The sequence below is a fragment of the Neovison vison genome, chromosome 1 (assembly GCF_020171115.1).
Source record: "Neovison vison isolate M4711 chromosome 1, ASM_NN_V1, whole genome shotgun sequence".
Taxonomy (NCBI): domain Eukaryota; kingdom Metazoa; phylum Chordata; class Mammalia; order Carnivora; family Mustelidae; genus Neogale; species Neogale vison.
In genome coordinates this window covers 33989199-34014736 of record NC_058091.1, presented here as the reverse complement: position 1 = coordinate 34014736, position 25538 = coordinate 33989199, and the positions used below count along the sequence as shown (strand labels likewise).

General features: G+C 40.1%; 1 protein-coding gene across 6 annotated transcripts in view; it reads left to right on the top strand.

Annotated features, from left to right (window-relative positions):
• Positions 1-25538, top strand: part of KLHL32 (kelch like family member 32) — a 196829-nt gene that overhangs the window by 34370 nt on the left and 136921 nt on the right. For 5 of the 6 annotated variants that reach the window (XR_006384202.1, XM_044245321.1, XM_044245312.1 and 2 more), the window contains exon 3: positions 14174-14281. The exons of the other annotated variant lie outside the window; for it this stretch is intronic. Coding sequence is in view for 4 of the 5 variants with exons in the window: in XM_044245321.1 (XP_044101256.1) it covers positions 14174-14281 (108 nt within the window). In the remaining variant the exon portion in view is untranslated. The remainder of the gene's footprint in view (positions 1-14173; positions 14282-25538) is intronic. 6 annotated transcript variants of the gene reach the window in all.

Below are 25538 nucleotides of genomic sequence, written 5' to 3'. Positions count from 1 at the left end.
GCTTGTGCTTATGAGAACTAAGGCCTAGGGAGGTGAGGTAACCTGGCCAAGGTCACATAGCTACTACAGCCTTAAGGCTCAAATTTTATTTATTGGACTCCAAAGCCCAGGTTCTCTACCCCTTGCTCATCCTACTCTACTGAATACTCAGTGTCAGAGCAAGTTAGAATGACTTTGGTTCTTGAAGAGGATATGACTAGAAATGGGGGAACAAATTTAACATTTCACTTTACAGATGTTAATTTTAAGGAAAGAGAATCCTGTGTGTGCCTTCTTGGGTTACTCCATGCATGTGTTTGCGATTTAGAGGATTAATAAGCAGAGTCAAGCTGATTGTGTCTCAGAGATCTTACTTGAGCTCAGAGACAGATGGCAAAGCTAATTCCAACTGGGGGTTTCTGATACCCCAGGTTCTCATCCAAGGCTTAGGCCACCAGACGGAATCCCCTCATTATTAGGTGAGGAGCTTGTCTGCTTGCTTATAGGTAAAGGTTTGCTGGCAGCATTCCATTCTGGAGGGGGTTGCTGATGGGACAGATAATGGCAAACCCAAAACCGAAGGCTGGGGTTCATGCAAGGATCAGGTGGACAAGAGCATAGAGCATAGAGAAATGAATTGTGTCAGCAAAGGGGCCAGAGTTTTCTATTGTAGAAGTACTGATAGATGAACCGAATAATTCAGGAAGGCATAGAAAAAGGAATGAGGCAGAGATAGCCAGTTAATCCACAATGATTTATGCTTCCCTTCTGGAGCTGTTGCTTGGAAGTGTCTGCTCATCCAGGGACTTCCTTTCCCAGCACCCCTTGCATCTTGGTGGGGCCACATGGCCAGTTCTTGCCAGGTGCGTGTGATTAGAAGGTGTAAGCTATTCGCAGGATGAAGTGGTTCTGAGCAGATGTTGCTGCTCCACAGTCTTTTTCCTCATCTGCAAGCCAGATAGAAACTCACGGAGCAGAGCCCTGAGATGAAAAGAGCCTGGACACTAAATAATGTGGATGGTTGCTCAGCTAGGAATACACACACTGGACTGTGTCACGAGTGAGCAAAGCCATGAGAATTTGGGTTTATCTGTTCTAAAACTAAGATTATGATGTCACATCCCCTTAATTCATATAGAATCATCAACAGACTCAAGGAATGTATGAAACTATGACAGTGTGGAAAATGGCTCTGAAGGCAATCAGGAAGAGATTTTACAGTAAGCATAATTAATGTTTAATGAAGAGAATTTTTCATTGCTACATATATCCAATGGAAAAAATGAGGGGAAAAAAAGTATGAAAAATAACACAACATGAGTTGGCAGAAATTAGACCAATAATTTAGTAATAACAATATATATAAATTGTTCAAGGTCATCCAAAGGCACAAACACACACACATAATATACATATCTATGTGATATATAAAATAATGTATTAGGACTCTCCACAGAACAGAACCAAGAGGACAATAGGATTTTATATATAGGGAGAGAAGCTTATTATAAGGAATTGACTTATGCAACTCTAGAAGCTAAGAAGTCCCAAGATCTATGCAATCAGAAAGCTGGAGATTCAGGGGGACCAATAGAGTAGTTTCAGTCTAAAACTTCAAGCTTGAGACCCAGGAAGAGCCAATGTTTGAGTGTGTGGCCAAAGGCAGGAAAAAGTCAACATTCTAATTTGAGGGCAGCCAAGCAAAGAGAATCCTCTGTTGGTGAGCCTTTTGTTCTACCGACGCCATTAACTGATCATACGAGGCCCACCAACCTTAGGAAGAGAAATCCACTTTACTCAGCCCGTCCATTCAAATGTTAATCTCTCGCAGAGATACCTTCATGGATACACACAGAATAATGTATGACCAAATAGCGGGGAACTGCATGATCTGCTCGAACTGGCAAAATTAATCATCCCAGATGATGGCTCCCAAATTTCTATCTCCAGATTGGACCTATTCCTAAAATGCAGAATTGGTATATCCAATGACCTATTCATCATCTCTACCTTGATGTTTAAGAAGTATCACAGGGAAGCCTGGGTAACTCAGTCAGTCTCTGACTCTTGACTTGAGCTCAGGTCCTGATCACAGAGTTCTGAGAGCAAAGTCCGCCTAGGCTGTGTGCTCAGTGGGAGTCTGCCTAAGGATTTCTCTTCTGCTGCCCCTCCCACCATGGTCTCTCACCCTCTCTCTCAAATAAATAAATAAATAATTTAAAAAATACTCTTAAAAAAAGATTTCATTTATTTATTTGACAGAGGAGAGAGAGAGAAATACACAGGGGGAGCAGCAGAGGGAGAGAGAGAAGCAGACTCCTGCTGAGTAGGGAGCCCCATGTGGGACTTGAATCTAGGACCCTGGGTCATGACCTGAGCTGAAGGCAGATGCTTAACTGACTGAGCCACCCAGGCACTTCTAAATAAATCTTTTTTAAAGAGGTATCCCAAATCTAATGTGTCCAAATCAAACTCCTGTTTTCCGGCCACAAACCTGCTCCTTGCACAGTATTCTGCATTTTAGTTAATAGCAACTGTTGATGCAGACCCCAAACCACCCTGCAATTCCTGACTCCTTTTTCTTGCATCCAAACTGCCAACAAGTCCCACGGTGCTACTTTCAAAATTTATTCAGACTCCAACCACTTGTCCTACTACCAGCTGGTGGAAGCCACTATCTTCTTATGCCTGGGGTTTTGCAAAATCCTCCTACTTTATCATTCTCCTTCAATCCTCGATCTCTTGGAATCTATTTCAATACTGCAGCCCCAGTGATCTTAATGAAGATACAAGTCAGATTATATCACTTTTGCTCAGCCCTTCTGGTGACTTCTACCTTCACTCAGAGTAAAAGCCAACCTCGTTTGTTTACATGATTCTACCTCTTCAGGCCTCCCTCCACTCCAATCACAATGGCCTCCTTGTTATTCTGCAGATACACCTGTCAAGCTCTCACTTCAGGGCCTTTGCACAGCCATTTCATCTCCAAACATTAATCTAGGTAACCACATGACTTGCTCCTTTGCCCTTCTCAGGCTTGCATAAATACTACTTTTTCAGAAAATAAGACTTCAGTTTTTATGTATGATAACTTAATTTTTAATGAAGGCTATATTCATGGATTACTTATATTAGTAAAAAAAAAAACAAAAACAATCCAGTAAAGACAAAAAGCTACCATTTCATTTTTTATTAAACTTTGGGGAACTTAAACCACAGCCCTTTCCCCTCTGGGGTTTGGATCAGATTTATTCAGTAGTGACAAGAATGCCTGGGTCCACAGATAGAGCGCTAAACATTAAACTTGTCCGCAATACCCATTTCAACGTACATAAGTAAAAATGATCTTTGTTGAAACTGTCATTTTGTTTGTCTTTATCCACACAGATCTCTCTGCATAATTGCTGGTGTGGGGGTGGAAAGCAGAAGGTTGCTCAGAGACATGGAGCGCTAAATTCTGGTTTCTTCCCATGCATGAGAATATGGCGTGGCTGATGCTTAGATCGTATTAAAAGCCAGGAGAGTGATGATTGTACCAGCTCCCTAACATAGAACTAATTAGGTTCTTAGGAAATGTGCACTGCTGAAGGGGGGCTTTAAGCACTTAGTCCAAAAGACTTGTGACCCAACAGACACTTAGCTGTTTTCTCAGATCCAGCTGGCCTAGTCTTACATAAAACATATCACCCAAAGCCACTAGGGAATCAGGAGCCAGGGAAAACTGGGCACCTGGCTGCTCATAAGTTTTGAGTCCTTGGTTAATTAGGTTGGGAACCTAATGTGGTAGTGTATGGTCTTGTCCCCTCAACTTATAACTCCAAAAATACCAGAATCTGGTTCAGAAAGGGGGATTTAACATGCTGCAATAGACTTTTCTTAAGGCGATGGTGGCTTTTAAAATAACCTACAAGCAACTATAGTTCCAAGGAACTGTCAAAAATGACAAAAATCACCCACAGTTCAAATGTTCTCGATTTTTCACCTAAGTCATAGCTGTTGTCCACGAGTAGTTGTTGGCTTTCTGCAACTTGTACCTGATGAGCAGTCATTTAGTTAATATCCACCAAGAAGAGGCCTCGTGAAATAGCTTTTAAATGTAGCCAGAAAAAATAATACTATTAATGATGTCCTTGACATTGAGCAAAGCCAAATTAAGCACTCAATCTGACATTTTATAGACAGCCTATTTCAGACTAACACTTGGTGGACATTCGATAAGCATTAACTGCCTGGCTGACCGGGAGCAGCTACACGTCTGGCTGGTATAGAAACTGCAGTAGAGGGAGAGGCGAGGATTTTAGATGTCTTGTGGGATAGGGCCTCCTGAGCACCCAAGGGTGTGAGGGTTTTTTAAAATTTATTTTAAAAACAATTAAAATGGCTTCATAATCTCCTTTTAAAACCGAACACATTCCTTAAAAATAGAATTCCCTTTGTCAGTTCAAGGTGAAGTAGCAGTTGTTGGTGGTAGTGGTCAAACGTTACTTCCTTTTTAAATTGAAAGCTGAGAGTCTCTGAAGAATCATTGTCACATTCCCTTTTAAAATTGTTTGCATCAGGGTGCCTGGGTGGCTCAGTGGGTTAAGCCTCTGCCTTCAGCTCAGGTCATGATCTCAAGGTCCTGGGATCGAGCCCCGCATCGGGCTCTCTGCTCAGCGGGGAGCCTGCTTCCTCCTCTCTCTCTGCCTGCCTCTCAGCCTACTTGTGATCTCTGTCTGTCAAATAAATAAATAAAATATTAAAAAAATAATAAAATTGTTTGCATCAGTGCCAGGGAAGTCATTAACATTTCAGATAGGATGATGGTTATTTTCATTATTGTGCTGATAGTGCAGTGTGTTCGTTATGGTGGAATCACGGTGAACTCTGGTCTGCGTTTTAGTCCCTCATTTGAACTGATTCACTTCTCCTGAATATAAATATTATAAAGTTGGAAAAAATATTTGCAACTTGAAATAATAGCTAACTTAAAAAAAATCATTTATTTTATGCCGTCGTTGTGCTAAGCTCTTTATTTGCTGCAAGTGTGTGTTTGAAAGACTATTTCATTTTTGCCTGCCATATCTTTTTTATCCTCTTGAAATTATAGCTTGCACGCTGTTTTATTTAAAATCACAATTTCACTCATGCCTATTTAATCACAGTGATACAGTCAACCTTAGCTTCATCTGAAAGAACAAGAACGTCTGTTTGAAGGATAATAAAGCTGATGAAAATTTCAAACCTTTAGAAATTGAATATTGAATCAAGACAGATGGTTTCTAAAAGGGGGCAAGACAGCTGATCATGTGAATCAGATGAATTGATGTAAAGAATTATTGGGATCTATAGATATGCCCTGATTCTGTTCATCATTTTTTATAAAAAACTGATTCAAAATGAAGTGTCCACACGGGGAGGACCCAGCTGCTTGTTGAATCAATTGCTTTTAATTGCCCCATCTGATGTTGGCTGGATTTGGGGCCTGCATGCCTGGATTCCTGAAGGATTGAATTACCAGCATTCTTCTGATATACAGGCATGTGACTCCAAAGTGATAATTGAGATTTCCATATCAAATCATTCATATCACTTTAAAAATTATGTATATGCACATACAAATTTTCATAGGACTAAAAGAAGTTCTTCAGTTAATTACTTTTTTTTAAAAGATTTTATTTATTTATTTGACAGAGAGAGCACATGTAGGCAGAGAGGCAGGCAGAGGGAGAAGCAGGCTCTCTACTGAGCAGGGAGCCTGATGCAGGGATTGATCCCAGGACCCCAGGATCATGACCTGAGCTGAAGGCAGCCGCTTAACCAACTGAGACACCCAGGCACCCAGTTACTTTCGAGAAGTATTAGAACTCTTGAGGACTATTTCTAAGTTATTTTCTTTTCTTACTCTGTAAGACATGGAGACTTTGCGTGTCACCTGTATGACACAGCATCCAATGTGTTTGCAGAAGTGGTGGACTTGAACATATATGACAACCGAGACACTTCATAGTACACTGGCTTGTTCTGTCTTGGATCAGGAAGGTTCCAATGATTGGTTGCTTAGCAACTAATGGAATTAGAAGAAACTGTGTGTGAGCTGGGTCTCTGTCCTCATCTGTGTATAGCCAAATAATGGGAGAGTAGCTCTAGCATGGATTGCCTGACTCACAACTGTCAAACCAATGGGGATGAATAAAATGAAAGGTGGGAGAGAGATCCTATAGCTGGGCTGGGTACCCGTATCTGTAGTTGTCCACACCTTATTTAATGGTAGCACACTGAAGGAACAGATATAAAGAGGACATTACAAATAAAAGAAGAGCTCCTGAGATTTTGGATTAAATTCTGAATAGTGGTCATTAATTATCCTGGGTTTTTAAAGAGAAGAATGATTAGTATAATTAAAGCAATTCCACATTATTATCAACATTCTTCCAAAAACTTTTCTGGAGCCAAGAGGTAAGAGATTTTATGTGATGATGTCATGAACTCTAAGACAGAAATGTTGTGTTGTATACATCACTAATAAGTAACACTAGTTACTTGTCTTAATGAAAGTTGGAGGGGATCAGGCTGGATATGCTGCCATCATTGCAAGTTGCTTTTTTCAATAACTTTCTTAAACATGTTTGCTTACTTTGGTTTAACTCTCTCATAAAAGATAAGGGTTGAGTGCACCGAACACAAAGCAGTTATTTCATCCATAAAATCATCTGGATTCCTGATAAAATGGAATTCACTGTACCTCTTGCCCATGTCCAGGGCAACTCCAAAGCTATGTGTAGTTTCTAGGTGAAAAGATCCTATTTTACCAACTTCAAGTGCTTGAAAAGGTCTGTGTTCTCATTTTTGAAGACACAGTAGCGTTTCCACTGGTCAGTTTTGGGGCATCATGTACCAACCTAAAATGGGTTGTAGTTCATCTTGCGACTGCGTGACAACTAACATATGGATACTTTATGATGCAGGGCTGGTGCTTCTGCTCCATCTCCTTTCTTTAGACCTACAAGAGACATAATAAGATCCTGACCACTCTCAGTTGAGTCTGGATTTGGCCTCACAGCCCTCAACCAGGATCCAGGCAGCTAGAGATACCAGACTAGGCATCAACAAGGTGCCAGTGCCTTGTCGTCCTTTATGGCATATGGAGACTCCTTAAAAGCTTCTGGTTTTTGAATTCCATAGGAACGGGTCTGGGGGGTGGGGTGGGGTTGTGTCAGTAGCAGCTCCATGATGGCCACATGAAATTCCTCTTCAGGCAAATATGTTAAGAAGGAGATGACTCAGATAAAGTCAGCCACGGCCACTGGGGAAAGGAGAATGTCATGACAGATTTACCTGAAGGCTGCTAACACCACTTCCATCCAAGAACATAGGACAATTTTCTCTTCCTGAGGCCTTGTTCTTGAAACCATGAGTCTTCTTTAACTTTTATTTCCCAAGTAATAATCTCTCCTCCCACCCAACAAGATGTAGTGACTGGTCCTCCCTTGCTTGGATTTGGACTCAGGTCTTCTACCCAGATGCCAAGATTTCGCACTGGCCTGGAGTGCTAACATTTTATAAATCAGAGAATTTGGATTAGGTGCTCATTCCACAGGGAGACTTAAGAGCTGTGACCACACATCATAAAAGCTATCAAGCAACAGAGGGAATTTGTTGAAATTCTACGAGGACAAAGGGGAGAAATTTGTCAGAAGCACGATTATGATTCAGTATTACTAATACCTATTCTCATGCAAAGTATTGGATGTCTCATCTCTTTAAATATTCAGCGCAAGGAGTGTTGCAAAGAGCAGAGGACTGACTATAGCTGTGCCTCTCAAATTGTGATGTGCACATGGGTCACCTGGAACTTTTGTTAACATGCACCTTCCATCCAGTAGGTATGAGGTGTGTCTGAAATGCTTCATCTCTAACAAGTGCCCTAATGATGCCAGTGCTGCTGGCCCAGGGACCACACCCGAGTAGTGAGGGACTGGTGATCTCTCAGGTACCTTCTAGTTTCAAGATTCCATTGACAGAAGAGAGGCTAGACTTTTAGCCATGATGCTTAAGACACGCCCAGTGTGGTTTTGATAAGCACCATGAGAGCCTCTTCTGAGTCTTACAGAGTCTTCCCTAAATGCTTATCAAAGGGACACAGAATCCCTCACTTGGCCTCCTCAGTTACTCCACCTCTTATTTTTTTCTTCAGGCTTTCAGACTCTTCTGATATAACTGTCCTCTGAAACTTTCCTTCTTCAGAGCCAACTTCCCCGGATTTGTTCGTACTCTGTATCACATCGGTTCAGCCACTTCTTGACATGGGCCCCAAATTCTGTTTTAGGATGGCTGTCGGAGTGGAGGAGATACACGTTTGGTTTAGGGTAGTGAGTCCTTAGTAGATCTTGAAAGGCAGGATTGTGTCCTATGAGGACAGAACAAATGTTCTCTATGTGAAAAGATTCATTCAATAACAACATATCAAATTTATTCAATAAGGAAGAGTAAGCATCATCCCTAAATATCTGACAGAACAGACTTCTTTACATGGTGGGGAGTAAAGGTTTGAAATCCATACCAAATAAATACAGCCATAGATAAAAAGGGAACAGAAGCACCACAAGAATGAGCAGAAGTCAAAGGATTCAAGAGCATGACCCAAGGCCAAAACCAGATGTGTGGATGCCATTTTCCATCTTCAAGAGTATGTAACCATTGACAAGGATAAATACCACTCATGGATAGTCTGAGTTCATGATGGGCAGCAGTTTCTGACCTTCACAAATTTACTATATCTTTAGCTAAATGAAAAAGACCTTGATTTGTCTCCTTTTTCTATTCCATTCCCAAGAAGAGTCAAGTAGTTGAAATACAGCCACATCTAGGAGGAGGAGAATTCTAAAGAGAAATAGAATAAGCCATAATCATGCTGGTTTTGAAGGGCTCATTATCACTATGTAGTTAATTTAAGAAGCAACTGTGCCAAGAGCAAAGCTGTGAAATACAGCTAGATTCTTTGAATAAACAAGTTACATATTTGAAGATGTTGGGGAAAACCAATATGTTTCACAGTTTTTAGCATGTAAGGTGAATTTTTCTTTATATGGTTAAAGTGAGGGAAAACTGGTATTTTAAGAAATAATTAAATGTGGCTGTTTAATTATAGGTATAGTAATGTAATTTGGTGTTTTCATTTGTCCTGATATTTTATTCTCTGAGACTATTACTATACTGTTGGAGGAAGAATTAAAACAACTACAAATATAGTGGGGGAAGACCCCTGTAACCAAGCATTCCTACTCTTTTGGGTCATTAAGCTCCCCAGATCGATTGGATTACTTTTGCATTTGTGAAATAAAGAAGGTAAATAGTCCAGTTCAGCTGTGGTCAGGAACACTCTCCCCTTAATGCCAGGGAAATGGGCCATTATGGTTAATTGAACAGTCTCATTAAGTGAGATTTACCACCCATTCTATATGGGAGGTATAACCAAAATCCGATGAAAGGTAATCACCATTAACACTAAATTGAGCAAAATGTAATCTTTGTTGATTCAGAAGTTAGCTCAGATCTCTGTAATGACACATGGCCACTGTAAACATCACTAATAAGTAACACTAGTTACTTGTCTTAATGAAAGTTGGAGGGGATCAGGCTGGATATGCTGCCATCATTGCAAGTTGCTTTTTTCAATAACTTTCTTAAACATGTTTGCTTACTTTGGTTTAACTCTCTCATAAAAGATAAGGGTTGAGTGCACCGAACACAAAGCAGTTATTTCATCCATAAAATCATCTGGATTCCTGATAAAATGGAATTCACTGTACCTCTTGCCCATGTCCAGGGCAACTCCAAAGCTATGTGTAGTTTCTAGGTGAAAAGATCCTATTTTACCAACTTCAAGTGCTTGAAAAGGTCTGTGTTCTCATTTTTGAAGACACAGTAGCGTTTCCACTGGTCAGTTTTGGGGCATCATGTACCAACCTAAAATGGGTTGTAGTTCATCTTGCGACTGCGTGACAACTAACATGACCCAAAGAAACTTGATTCATGCACTGTGGTTTTAAGACTCCGTTTGCATCATTTCTGTGTGAAATATAGGAGGCACGACACACTATAAATCGACAGTTCTCTCTGTGGTTGGCACTTCAAGTGGACTGTGTTCTCACAAACTGGGTTTTCAATTAGAAAGATTTGTGGTGGTGGCAGCATGTTATCAGCCAAGAGTGAGCTGTGACAACTGTAAATCTCAGCCTGGCCCAGGCTTTCCCAAAGACAAAAACAGCATGAACCGAGGACGAATCTGTGCAGTGCTTCCATATCTCTAAGCAGAACCTCATCCCGTGCTTTGGCAGAATGTTGTGGCTTGATAGAGGGCATTGCCATATGTTCTTACTTTTTTCTAAATGTCTACAAGTGAACTAATTTGTATTTAGCTTATGGTGGGTATTCCTTCTCTTTAACTGTCGCTACTTTATCTACTTGTCTGAAACACCTTGTACCCAGAAAATTCTTTCCTATGTCAGATTATTTTTGTTTACAACAATGTGCAACAGCTGAACATTACCTACAGCTGCATCATCATCTGGATTTTTGAAGAGTGTGTTGGTTCATTCATGCATTCATTCACTCATTCATTTATTCACTTATCTATATGTATTGCATGCATACAAGCAAAAGTGAGCATCTAGGGGTGAGTGAGTAAGGAAGTGAGTAAGGAAGAGTACTCACCACAGTGAGTAAGGAAGATATGGTGCCTACAGTTCATGGCGCTTACAGTTTGAGGTGCTGTGTAAGTTTATTAAACCCAAAATACAGACCTTGATTTAATAGTTTACTTTTTTCTTCTCCTTAACTGGTTTTATAACTTTTAAAAATTACCATGTTTTAAATTTGTAACATTAAGTTTCTAAGACTATATGATACGATATCAAAATGAAGGTTGCGTGTTTATGGAAATGGCAGTGATGGTTTTTATGATGTGATCAGTCCTCAAAATAGGGAGTAGGAGTAAAGTCCTGAAGCTAGACATAGGGATTTTGAGAGGGACTGTCACTAGGAAAGTGTTTGAAAGGAACAGAATTTGGGCAGAGCGCAGAAGAGAAGCTGTTTCTTAGCTCTCATTCCAACTGGGATCCAAACAGACATGGGAAAGTAGGGCATTCAGCTTGGATTAGGGACAACCTAATGACAACCCTATGAAGTTTGTATTGTCTCTCAGGAACTTTTTGCATTTCATTAACCTAGATAATCCTTCTGCAGTTTGAGTCATTTCTGTCAACAGTGGAGTTGATGGAGAGCTGCAGGTCACCATTTCTGGTGCAACTGCAACTTGGAAGATCTGAAAAAAGAAATTAGTGTTAGAAATATTAAAAATTGAAACACCCATGTAATAAAAAACAGACATGAAGAAAAAAAACCCTGCAATTTCTTCCAGTGTTTTGTTTTGTTTAGAGGAGCTATATGAAGTCTAGAAGCAAATTCAGAATTACACAAATGGGAAGTCCTTTTTTATTGTGACCTGTGCTTTTTAGTTCTGACAATTTATTGATTTATTGATTTGGTTTTTTAAGTAGGCTCCATGCCCAGTGTGGGGCCCGAGTTCAAGACTCTGAGGTCAAGAGTTGCATGTTCTTCCAAATGTAAGAGCCAGATGCCCCTGGTTTTGACTTTGGATCTTTCACAAATGCATAAATAGAATCCATTTACATTAAAATCAATTTACATTAAAATCAATAGCCCTTTTTTATCTTTAGCTAAACTTGATTTCAAAAAAAAAACAAAACCAAAAATCCTCAGAGAGTATATATCACTGCTTTTAACCAAAGAATACATAAAAGAAACTTAACTCTATTTCATTGTTATTACAGTATATAAGTTTCGCTAAGACCTTGCCATATGCAGGCACTATTACTAAATACTTCATATATATACACTGTCATTTAATCTTCAAACAAGTTCATGAAGTGGGTAGAATTTTTGGCCCCATTTTCCAGATAAGAAAACTGAATCCGAGAGGAGTTACGTGCTTGTCAAACCTGGAATAGTTTGATTACAAGTTTGCCTTTAATCACTGTGGTTCACCAAACCAAGGGTTACACGGCTTCAAATCCAGTGTTCTTAACCAGTCACGTAGCACCTTAACTCTCTCTAGTGGCCCCAGCAGCAAGCCAGATCAACTCACTAATTAACCAAGTTACCAAATACACCTTATTGACCTTTCACCACTAACAGCTTCTAAAGGAATATCTGATTTCATTTATTCATGACAAAGTAAATTCCTGAAAGTGAAATATTCTACATGTTTGCTATTTAATATAGCAAATATTATTTTGTATGTTACACATTACATACTCCCCATGTCTTCAGGATTTTTTCAATGATTAAAAAATTTTTCAAATGACAAGGGAGCAATAATTGTGTATTTCTGACAATTAAAACTTTAGCTATAAATTGAGATAACAAAGAGGATTCTATTCATTATGAAAATTCAGAACTCTCTAATGGAGTGAGATAGAAATGAAAATCTGCAGAAGAAATAATGGACCATCAATTAATACCATCATTCAGGGGTGCCTGTGTGGCTCAGTCAGTTAAGCATCTGACTGTTGGTTTCGGCTCAGGTCATGATCTCAGGGTCATGAGATCAAGCCCCATGTTGGGCTCTGTGCTGGGTGTGAGGCCTGCCTGGAATTCTCTCTCTCCCTCTCCTTCTGCCCTTCCCCCTCGAAAAACAAAACAAACAAAAAACCACCATTCAATATATATTAAAGTGTACAGAATTGTGAGGATCAAAAATAAATTTATCAACATAAAAATTGCTAAGAGAAGACTATTAATACATTGGCAAAAAAAATCACATATCTAGAATTAAAGAAATTAGTGTGAAGTAAAATATTACCATATAGTTGAGGAAGGGGGTTTTTCCTCCACTTTTTATTTTATCTCTATGAAGTTTGCTAAACTGCAGAATTTGAGTGGACAGTTCCCTTAAGACTTCTATCACTTCTGACACCAACTGCAGGTTTGAAGGAATTCCTAAAATTATTCTCATATTCCATAATTCACTAGGAAGTCTCACAGAACTTGCTAAAAGTTTTTATACTCCTGGAAATTGGCTTATTACAGGGAAAGGATATGAATTGGAGTTAGACAAAGAAAGAGACATATTGGACAGAATCCAGAAGGGGACCACATACAGAGCTGCTGGCAGTCCTTCTCCTATGGAGTCATAGTGTATCTCCTGACCACGCTAAGTAACAAAATGCGCAGAGGACTGCCAACCAGGGACAGTCACCCAAACTTTTGGTATCCAGAGTTTTTACTGGGGCTCAGTTACACATTCCCCATGTGATTGACCTTTCACCTCCAGCCTTGCCTAGAGGTCAGGCTAGTACCTTTAGTCTCCAGTTCCCCTGGAGGTCACAACTGATATAGTGTGGCCCAAAATCCCATCATAAATCACACTGTTCCCAGACAAACAAGGACCTTCCTATCTGGCAGGATATTCTAAGGGCCTAGAGATCACCTCCCAGAATTCAAGGGAAAAGACCAGAACTTCCTTTGGGTAAGGTTAATTCTTCCCTATATAGATGTATACATTCCTAAATAGTAAATTTCATCATTGGTAACCCAAAATGGAATTTTCTCTTTATACCTGCTAAATCAAACTTGTTCCATATGTACAAATTACTGTGGGTTAGTTGGTTTGGTTTTTGGACATGGGACAAATCAATGAGTTTTTTAAAAATTTGTCAAGTTTCATTTTTTTAATTTTGAAGTTTTCATTTGGCAGACTGATCATCCAGTAGAATTGATTTGGAGAATTGGTTTGGGACAAATTAATTTTCACTAAAGACATAGACAGAAGTTCTCAAACTCAAGTGAGGATCAGAGTCACTTGGATGGCCAATCATAATGCACATTGCTGGACACCTGTGTGAGTTTCTGATTCAGTAGGTCTGGGCTGGGGCCCCTTGGAATCTGTCCTCTAACGTTCCCAGGTGATGCTGATATTGCTGGCCCAGGGTCCACATTTTGAGAGCCACTGAAACAGAATGTATGCTACGTGGCAGATGAGAGGAATGAGGTGTGTCATTGAGATGAGGCAGAAAAAAAGGCAGTGAAGTCTGTCATGGACCGTCTGTCCTGGTCTGTTTAGGACTTTGTCTCATTCTCTTGGTTTTTAAGTTCTGTAACTCTCCATCTCTTGCATTCTCTCCCACCTCAGGCAATGTTCAGTCTCTGTATGGTGGAAAGTGGAGCCGACGAGGTGAATTTACACGGTGTGACCAGCCTTGGCTTGAAGCAGGCTCTGGAGTTTGCATACACAGGCCAGGTATGGTACTGTGTGTCCTCTGAGAGAGTTAACATTTTAATTGCAACTAACCAGTGGGGATTATCCTTGAGGTATGAGATTTATATATTTTTCTTGTTATTCATTTTGATGTTTTAAAAAAAGTTCACATCTCCTTGATTTTATAACAAAAAGGGTGGAAAGGTGAGTCAAACAATTTGAGTTTAAATATGACCCCGGAAACATAATATTTTAATCTGAGCTCAGAGGCTTGCTGGTATAATTTTAAAACAGCCTAAAGAACCCTCTTATGGAAAAGAGTTTGCAAAATAACTTAAACTGTTATTACTGAATCTCCATTAATCACAGCATTATTGGCTTAAAAAAATGTAAAGCTCCAAGAAGCTGTGTCTAGCCCCTTGGTTTCCTGTCCTGCACACATATCTCAGAGTCAGGGTCTCAAGGATTAGATTATAATGTGATGGTTTGAAAGCCAAAATTGTTCTTCATTAAATTTGTCATGGGATTTACAGAGATCTCCAGAGAATATCCATTTTCTTTTCTTTTCTAAGTGAAAGAATAATAATGTCAACTAATGGAATGTGAGAACCAGGGCAACATATGACTCTCGGAGAAAATTGAAATTAAACTGCATAAAGACAATAATGAATCCAGATCCAAAGTATCATGTTTCTTTACTAGTTTTATGTTGTTGAAGCCAAGATGAAAACACACAGAAACCTTCCTTTTAAAATTGTTTTTAATTGAGGTATAGCAGACATATAGCATTGTATTAGTTTTGGGTGTAGAATATAAGGATTCCATATACGTACTACAGTAAATTTAGTTAACATCTGTCACCACACATAGTTACAATTTTTTTTCTTGCGGTGAGGACCTTTAAAATCTACTCCCTTAGTGTCTTTCAAATATATTAATAGTATTGTTAACTACAGTCACCATGCTGTATATTACATCCCAGGACTGACTTATCTAAACCTGGAAGTATCTACCTTCGACCACCTTCACTCATTTTTTCCACTCCTCACCCCCCATTTTCATTTGAGAACCACTCAACTAAATCGACCCACATACAGACTGGATGTTTACTGTCTTTTATAAAGTTTTGTTTTGTTTTATTTAACTTAGGTTTAGTGTCTTCTATGCTAGAATAAGGACCTCTTCTCTTGGCGGACCCAAATCCCAGTGGGGGAAAGAGGCATAGCCGTAATCATATGTCCTCGTTGTGTTGGGAGATACAATAGAAGCAGAATACAAGATACAGTGGAGGCAACAAGGAGGATGTGGTCAGCTGGGGCCATCAGTACAAACGTTCACGGAGAAGGTGGTATTTGGGTCTTCAAGAGTGTTGGGAGCTCACTTTCCTACTAAATTTCCCTCTTTAGAGGCTTTTTAAACTATACGATATTGTCCATTTTCTAGAGCTAGTAGAGTTTGAGATATGTTTCCTGGAGTGATTGAGGCAACTCAGAAGTTGAAATAAAAATAGTGGATAGAAAGGAAAAAAAAAATCCATCAAGTAGCAGGTGCAAAGGGAAATACAAAAGAAATAGATCACAAATTCAGGGTCAGCCCAGCCAGATTTCATGCCTTAGGAAATTCATGTGGACAGTTACTGTTCAGAGTTGCCGAAACTGATTCCTAGTGAGGTGAGTAAATTACATGTTGGATGCTTTTTGGTTTATAGACGTAAAGACAGATACTAGCTCTAAATTGTGTCTTGTGTAGGTTTTTCTCTTCAGCCTAAAATATGATTACACCTGCATTTGCTCACCTCTAAAGTACTATTGATAACCCATAGCTCATACTTGGCTGGTATGAAATGGGAATGAAATGGTGAATTTTGTGTTTTTTTGATAGAAGTACCCACACGAGTAGCTTTTGTATTTGGCTGCATTAATAATGGAAAGGTTTCAGCTTGTAAGTTATAGGCTACAAAACATTTAAATCATTAGTAAACAGAAAGGTGAAAAAATGCTATAAAAGCTGGGGTAAAAGGCACATCCAGATATAATAAGTGTCTGTCTTAGTGTTTGCCTTGATTGCCTGTTAGTTTCTTTCACAATTACGTATATGGAGTACCTGTGTCCCAAAGGACTTATGAAACATGGATTGAAGGGTAAGAAAGGTAAGAAAACTGCTTGAGAAGTTTGCAGAGCAACAGCCCTATCTCACTGCTTAGGAGTCATACGCACATATTCCAGTTTTATGAGTTAAAAAGAAAGCCAGGAATGCTAAAAAAAGAAAAAAAAAAAGGCAAGCCCTAGGGCCAGACCTGGAGTTGCATTTATTCTGTCCAGTGACCCATTGCTGATGTGTGTACCCACGGAGCAGTAACAGGCCTGTGGCATAGAGCAGGAACTCATCTGTACAGATTGTGTCTGGAGGGATGGGTAGTGGGCTGCCATTTCATGGAACATCTTCTGCAAGAGCAGGGGCATTGCCCTGGCTCCTTTATGTGTGCTGTTTGACCTAATCTTCTAGACAGCTCTGAAGAATGCAGTGATCCCGTCACGAAGAGGAGGAGCCCAGAAAGGGCAGGGAATGACTCAAATCACTCTCCCAGGGGATATGGACTCAGTGAGTCAAACCCAGTCCTCTTAGCTTCAGAGCCATTGTCCCACGGAGGAAAGGTTAAGTCATCTTTGTTCTACTTTGTTGAAGGAGGCAGGGAAGCATTTGGACGTTTCAGAAAGTGAACCCTTGATGGTTCTCTCATCCTGGGTGTCTTTGCAACACTCAGTTCATAAGGGCTCTGAGTTGAACTCGATGTATGATGACTCATTGCTGCACAGTGGAAATTGATACAGGCTTTCTTGGATGGCATCCATGGTACTTTGCTCTCTTAAACACCAAAATGGCTTTATAATAAATCTGTTTTCCCTTTGAGACATGAACACAGATAATGGCAAAAAGTGAAATTGCAGTATGCTTGGGAGATGCAAAGAAGCTGCTTTCTCTTACTCTGAAACTGACGTTAGCATTAGGCAAAGACTTTGGCGTATGGAAGCAGGAATCAAAGCATTGCTCCTCAATTTCTTAATTGTTACGTATGATTCACTAATATTCACTAATCTGTTGTCTTCAGCCATGATATAGATTTGTAAAATCAGGGTTAACATTGAACTTGTCTATCTCTAGCTATTTCTGCTGACAGTTGATTATACCTTTAGTCAGTAGTAGTAAGCGTAGTATAAAATGTAAGTATTTTAAATGTCTGAAAATTCTTGCCATCTTGGGAGATATATTGGAAGTATCGTGTGGGCGCGATGAGTGAATGCAGCTACGTATAACAAGACGTGTGTGCGTTCCTCCTCCATGCAGAAAGCATAACCTTCTTGAAATTGGTCACAGATTTCATCCAGGAAATTTTAAAGAGAAAGCAGACTTTCCCCCAATGCTAATGCTTCCTCTGAATGTGCGCGCACTTTTCTTAGCAAAGAACCTATGCGGGGCCGAGCTAGCACACACTCTACCTTCCCACTGATTAGAGACGTGCCCTTCCTGTGGGCACGCATGACTTAGGGCACAGCTTGTGCTGAGGCAGGGATCTATCACAGCCCTTGTTGTGTGTGTTTGCTCAGCTGTAAAGAGCAGAAGCAGCCACAAGGGACAAAGCAGCCAGGCTACCCTCCAGGTCCTATTCTGGGCTGGCACTGGAGCCAGGTCAGAAGCAAGTGGTATGATGTAAACTGTTGCTGGGCAACTCGGCCTTAGGGAGGAAGGGACAAAGTAACCCTAAGAAAACACAAACTCTCCCGTAATCTGGTAGGCAAGACTACCCGTTCCTCGGCCTCCCTCAGTCTCCTCACTTTCCAGCTCTGGCCAGGAATTCATTCCTATTTCAGACCAGGAAAGAAGAAGGGGAGGACAAAGGGATTCTGATGGAGATATTGCCTGGGAAGAGGACTCCCAGTCCTAACTAGACAAGAGGTCAGCCACTCCGGAGTGAGCAGGTGTTGCTAAGAAAGCCCAGGGATAGTGATTAGCAGTTAACACCAATACCTTCTAGAAAGAGAAAAGATGGAAGGACTTCTGACCTCGAAGTCTCCTGGAATAAGCCTCTAGGAATTTGAGTAACTAAGGACCAAAATAGGAAAGCAAACAGAGCTGAGGACCACGATAAAGTTCACTGTTTAGCTCTCCGGCTGTGAAGATGTTAAGGAGGATAGACTATATGCGAAGTAAGTACGGTGCTAAAGACATTCCTTTTTAGTGGAGCAAGGGCTTAAGGCTAGTTAACTTCCTCTTACTTTCCAGAGAACTGTCCTCCTGTTCTGTCCCTTGTAGCCTGCTGGAAAGAGGAACTATGCACCAAATGACAGTGACATTTATAGTCCCCTTTAATATTTGCTGCCTCCAGGTACTGCCGAGTTTTTCGGCCATGAGCCAGCCATGTCATATAAGGCCATCTGAAGAGAAAGGACGCGTTGGTACCTGTGTTCCCTTGCTTTTCTCTTCATTATCCAGTCACTCCAGCCTTGGCTCCTCAGCATGTAGCAGAGCCCATCTCTTCGGGACTCCCATCCTAATTACCTTCCTCTGATCCGGAAAATGTTTTAGTACAATTTTCACAAGGATATTTTGTGTAACCGTTAATATTGATATTTTAAAGTCTTTCTTTGGAAATGTGGGAAAGTATGAAACTCTTAAGAAAAAAAAGGTTTTTAGCTATAATTGTGGTTACACAGTAGATTATGTAAAGATATTCATGCAATCAGAAATTGTAAACTTGGGGCGCCTGGGCGGCTCAGTTAAGCATCTGCCTTCGGCTCGGGTCAGCGTCCCAGGGTTTTGGGATCAAGTGCTGCTTTGGTGTCCCTGTTCAGCCCGGAGTCTGTTTCTCCCTTTCCCTCTGCCCTTCCCACCTCTCCCTGCTCTCTCTCTCTTCCTCTCTCTCGAATAAATAAATACATTCTTTTTTTTTTTTTAAGAAATTGTAAATTCAAGGAAACTACGCCTTAATATTCCTGCACTGTGCAGTCAAATTTTTTTTCCTGATTCTTATATGATTCCTTAATAAGTTCACATTATCTTTCTACATAGCATTGATAAGGCATACACTGTAGCATTCCAGTTTGATGGTCACTGAAACTGTGTTTATTCTCCATAGCAGAATGTTTTTCTCTATAGACCTGAGCACCAGGCCCAGCAGCAGAATGACAGAATCTTCATTGGAACTGCTTCCCGTGGGCCATCCCTGCACAGGGATAAATGTGTCGCTTTACATGGAAAAAGTCCCCATAAGATTTACATATAAACATAGCCTGGTTGAACTAAATGGTAGCATATGAATAAACCTGGGAGAAATTCTTAAATATGTTTCTGGGGAGCAACATTCAGGCTATTCCCGAATTCCTAAATATTTTAGCCATAGAAAACTTTCTGCATCCGGCAGAGCCGACAGAAGCCTGGCAAGCAAAAGGCCTTGAAGATACCTGCACTGTGCCCAAGATTCTAGACGGCACAGTCTAAAATCCACATTCTCAGGAAGAATATTTTGAATTAGCAAAAGTGATCATTTTCTCTTCACCTTTATTCTTGGGAGAGCCGTGCCAGAGTCCATACTGGAAGGTCTGAGAGACTAAAATGAAGGAAGCTTGAGTTTCATCCATGACTTTTTGCTTGTGTGGATCTTTAAAAACTCTGCATTATTTGCTCTTGGAGAGATTTTCTCTGTTATCAGTGGGTCAAAAACAAACACACAAGCAGATGTATCCACTTTGGGGTAGAGATGTCCCATGTTCCCACTCATGGTTTTACAAAAGTGTCAGCTGACTTGATAGACAAGAACCATAGGCCAAATGGAATTTTTATGACTTCCCAAGATGTCAAGTAAAGCGATAAATGTTGTCATGTTTTGGTGGCCAAAAGTGGGAAGGACTGGTTGAAACCTAATCATTTATTGTGAGAAAAGGAGAATTGAGATTTTCAAAGTCTCCTGGGGGTCTTGACTGACCCCCAGAGCCTGCTATTCTCAGCTGAGGATGTAAGAACCCAAGGACTCACAGGGCCTGAAGTCTGTCTGTTCCTCAAGGGGAACAGTCTATTCAGACAGAAGGAAAGCACATGGGAGCACCTCCCCCCTGTAGAGCAGGACCAGTTCTAATTAACAGTGTCTACTTCATGCCAGCCTGTCCTAGATTAAATTTGTGTGTGCTGTCTGGTCAGAATGTACTCAGGTGTTCATTTGTACTGCAGGAATTATAAAGCCATTTGCTCAGCATAGCAACGTCTAAAATATCTCTATGAAGAAATGTAACTGGCCACACTTCTGAGATCTGCTTTCATTTGGTAACAAAACATTACTTTGAGGTTTTTTGTTTATTTTTTGTCTTGTTTTATTTTGTTTTAAGTTTCCTGACTTTTCTCTAATAATTTGCAAGTTTGGGGTTTCTGAGTTGGCTTATAGGCATTCTTCAAAAACAGAATGGCTCCCTTCCTTATGCAAAATTTGATTCAGATGTTAAGACTGGTAATACCACGTGCATACCAAGAGGATGCAAAAGGTTTATTACTCATACAATGAGGCTTTCTGGGGAGAGCAGGTTGACTCCCAACTGGGTCCAAAAATGGCTTCAGAGGGCCAGTAGGGGGTGACTGGCTTTGACTTTTATTGTCGTTAGGAAAGGGAGCTGGAAGATCCTTCACTCAGGCAGGGGTTTGTGTGGTTTGAACTTTCTACGAGCACCAAGGGAGAGAACACTCAATCTTTCTCTTACTTTTCCCCAGGTGTGGGGAAAGCAGGAAGGAGGGAGGGCTGGGGCCTGAAAGCTGTTAGCAGGCAAACATTGAAAATGTTGCCAGACCTCAATTACATTAGTCTAGCATTCTACTTGGGTGATAGTCACATTTTCGGCAGAGGTATTTTCCTTTGAGATATTGTGAAAGTCACTTAGGAAAACAACACGTGTTCAAACATGCTGATAGCACTTGTGATCTTTCTCAACGTTGATTCTGTGCTGAGGAACCCATTGTGTGCTTGAGCTCGATGTGTACAGAGCATGCGTACTGGTAACCTAGGAGGGTCTCTGGATACCTGAGATAGCATGAGAGGACAAGAATGAGTGTGGTCCCTCTGTGTTTGAAGCTTATCTTTATTTATTTATAAAACTCCATTCAAATGAGCTGGATGTGTTCCCTCTCTTTCCTCTCCTCTCCTTCCAAGTCTCTCTACTTCCTGCCCCCACCCATTGCCAATATAGGGAATAGGAAGAAAACTATTTTCTGTATGCTTTTGATAGTGGTTCTGTTGTCACAAGTGGGACAATAAACAATCGGTCCTTTTCTAGCTTATGTCCTCCAAAGTAGAATTGGCTAATATACAGCAACTTAAAATAGTAGGTCAACCCACTTGGTTAATCGAGGCTAGATTTTGTACTTCTGGGCACTTGTTTCTTTTGAATGTTTTAGCAGAAAGTATCAAGGCCAAATATATTCTCTTTTATGGTGCCCATCAGAATTGTTTTCCTTTGCAGTGGTGGATGAACAGTAATTCTTGTTTTGTCATATTTCTAAGCAGAAATCAAAGCAGGATTTCTAAGCAGTGCTCTTTCTTGATCATTAGAATTTGTGAGTTTGGCTGCTCTCTGAATTATTCCCTAAGGAAATCCTGACCCTTCCTTGGGTGCTCAAGCCAATCACCTCTGAGTGGAGGGAGGTTAACAGTTTATTTAATGGAGAAACTTGATTAGCTTATTAAATTTCATAAGAAGTTGTTAGCCTATTGATGGCTTTTTAAAGTACATAAGCCTTCCCCTGATTCAGCAAAAGAGGATAATTGCACTCCAGCCGCAACCTGTTTTCTGAGACAACTCTCACTAAAAGTTCATTTGGGAGAAATTATATACATAATGGATTCCCAGAAGATACACAGTCTATCAGGCTTCGTGATTCTCAACCTCATCTATCAGGCCTTAATATAACAGGCAACATTGAATGTTGCCTTTGGCTCAAGTCATGATCCCAGCCAGAGTCCTGGGATCGAGCCCTGTGTTGGGCTTCCTGCTCAGCCCTGTTCAGTGGGGAGCCTGCTTCTCCCTCTCCCTCTGCTCCTTCCTGCCCTGCTCATATTTCCTCTCAAATAAATAAATCTTTAAAAACTTGTTATAAAGATATAAAAACATATATGTATGTATATACATACATAGATATATATACCTCTTCTCCTGACTTCATAATATTTTTTGTTTCTATTTTCTCTTAGCTTGAGTTATTTATGTTCCTAATTTTTAGAGAAATGCTTGTATGGGTGCCTCAGATCCATCTCAAAATGAGATATCATGTAAGTAAATAAATAGGGTAAATAAAGAGATTTGGGACCTCTGAATGTCTTTGAAATCCCAGAGGTACTTTAATGTTATTTGTAGGCATGAATAAAGTGGTGCTATACCCGATTAGTTCTGACTTCGAAAATGAAGTGTCTCCAAATTCCCAAGCTGTTCCATAAATAAACCATTCTGCTAGCTTTCTAAATTTTGTTCCATCCTTGTTTTCAGCACTAAAAATAAGGCATATCATTTTTCATCTTTGAAAATAAAAAAAAAAATCACCCAAACGTTTACACAAACAAAAATAAGACTTGAAGTGAAAAACAATAGTCAACCAAATTCTATTCACCCACATTTGAATTTACTCACGAATTTACTCACGAATTGTATGCTGTCTTTCTGTCCACCCCCGCCCCCCACCCTGGCCTTTACTCATATGCCTAAGTAGTTTTATATAAATTTTTGTGACTATAATTTACTTAATTTCTTCTTTGGAATTAGATAAAAGTACATTTATCCACAGTATTATAAACTCAGTTTCTTTCCTAGAGTTAGATAAAGGTACGTTTATCCATAAACGCTGTCTTATTGTAATCTAATTTTTTCTTTCATTTGGATTGTTTTATTTTATTTGTTTATTATTTATTTATTTTGAGAGAGAAAGAGAGCAATCTCGAGAGCAGGGGTAGGAGGGGTAGAGGGAGAGAGAAAGAATCCTAAGTAGGCTTCATACCCTACCTGGAGCCTGACCCTGACTCGGGGCTTGATCTCACAACCCTGAGATCATGAGTCCAGTGCTTGATAGACCGAGCCACCCAGGTGCTCTACGTTTGTGTTATTTCAAATAAATTGATAGACCTGAAATTACTTGATCAGGAGGAGAAATTTGTTTGTTTGTTTGTTGTGAGCATTGCCTTCTGAAGGAGTTTTATAATAGCTGCTGTTGGACCATGAGCTTTTTAAAGTTTTTTCCTTAAAATAGAATTCTTGAGCCCTCTGCTGGAAGCATTTAGTATTTGTACAAAGTAGTAGTATATGGGAGTTTTACCATTCCAGTGTAAGGGTTTAAAAAAAAAAAACAAAAAAACCACAAAAACCTGGTAGCAAAAACATATAGTTTTTGTGGTTGATTTCAAGATTAAAAAAACTAGGCCAAACCGAAGTTTTGAGAAGATTTCTATTACAAGTCGATATTCCATTTGAATAGAATAATGTTGCAGACATTCAGATGAAGGTCTGATTTAAATACATCGAATGCCCTCAGTTAATTTGTGAGCATTTTATTTCATTTGTATTCTTCATAAAAAAAAAACAAAAACACTTACAGATTATTCTCAAATTGAGAGCCATTAACTCATCAAAAACTTAATGAGTACCTTCTTGTTAAAAACTTACTAGATGTTGGGGCGCCGGGGTGGCTCAGTCACTAAGCATCTGCCTTTGGCTCGGGTCATGATCTCAGAGTCCTGGGATGGAGCCTGCTTCTCTCTCTCTCTCACTCCCCCTGCTTGTGTTCCTGCTTTCGCTGTCTCTCTCTCTCTCTCTCTGTCAAATTTAAAAATAAAATAACCTTACTAGATGTTAGGGATGCGCTGAAGTCAAAGAAATACACAGCGAATGCTTTCTCAGAGTGGACTGAGTAGTGGTTGGCAGTGCCAGATCAACACACCACTACATTTATTGGAAACGGATTATTAGGGGTCAGAATTATTTGTGTATGGAGAATAGTGAAGTATCTAAGGATGTGTCATGCTCCAAAAGTTGTACTAGTTCTGATAGAATGAATAATTGAGGTATAGTACTTCGTAGAGTACTACCCAAAAAATAACAGGTTAATTTGCATTCTACTTTGCAAGGAGAAAAAAATACCAATTTGATATATGGTAATTGAATAGAACTAGGTCCTGAAAAATCTATGATAGCCATGCATGGATCTGTCAGGGTAGGAACAATTTGACACAGCTCAAAGACAGAGTCACTGACCTTAGAGGGAACCAAGCCTGATTCCAGCCTGTGGCAATTTTTAGAGAATTATCCATTGCATTCCACTGTAAGTATCAACTCTGTGGTGGTTGCTGGGAAAAGTTACCATTTCCACTTCCAACCATGATTCCAAATCTCAGATGGACACTCATTTTTGCCAGGCAGTGCTAACTGGTTCCCAAGTAAATTTCTTTTCCTCCTCTTTCTGGTAATTTTCTCATTTCTTCTCTCTTCTCGAACCCTACCCCATACCCCTATTACCCTACCTTCAGTACACATAGCACAAGGAGAACTCACCTTCCATTGTGATGATAGATGCAGACAAGAAGATTGTATCTTTTCACCATCAAACCCCCAATCCCCTACGCACTTGTTCTGTGTATTTCTCTTGTTTATGATGGAAGAGGTATCCTGTCAAAAGTTAAACTCTCCACGTAAGCTTTGCCTCATATGCTCTCTGATCCTCTCGGGCTTCACTCCCCAAATCCCACTTTTTTTCTGTCATCACTTTATCCTTCTCCACTGGAACATTCCCACCAGCATATAAACTTGCTGTATCGTTCATGTTTCAAAATCCTTTTCTTGTTCTTTTATACCCCTTCAGTTACCACTTGTTTACTTACTTGTCTTCGTGGCAGAACTGTGAAAGAAGTTGCATGAACTTACATTTACTCATTTTCACTCACTTTTCCACTCTTCAAGTCGAAGACTTCCAACACTCTACTGAAATGGTTTTTGAGAGTCCCAGATATTGCCAAGTCAATTAAATAATGTCACCATGACTTCTCAGCTTCATTCAGTACAGCCAACCTGGCTGGGAGTCTCTTCTCTCTGGGCTTCTGCAGTCTGTGGGCTCTTACTTTGTGCCCCTCAGGTCCTTTTCCCATCATTCCTTTCTAGATGACTTTGCTTGCTCCTCCTCCTCTATAGGCTCTGAATTAATTCTTCATGTGTCAGGATCTTCCTGTTTTATCTAACTAGCTTCCTTTGTGAGGTCATCTGGACCCATGTTATTTTGAACAATA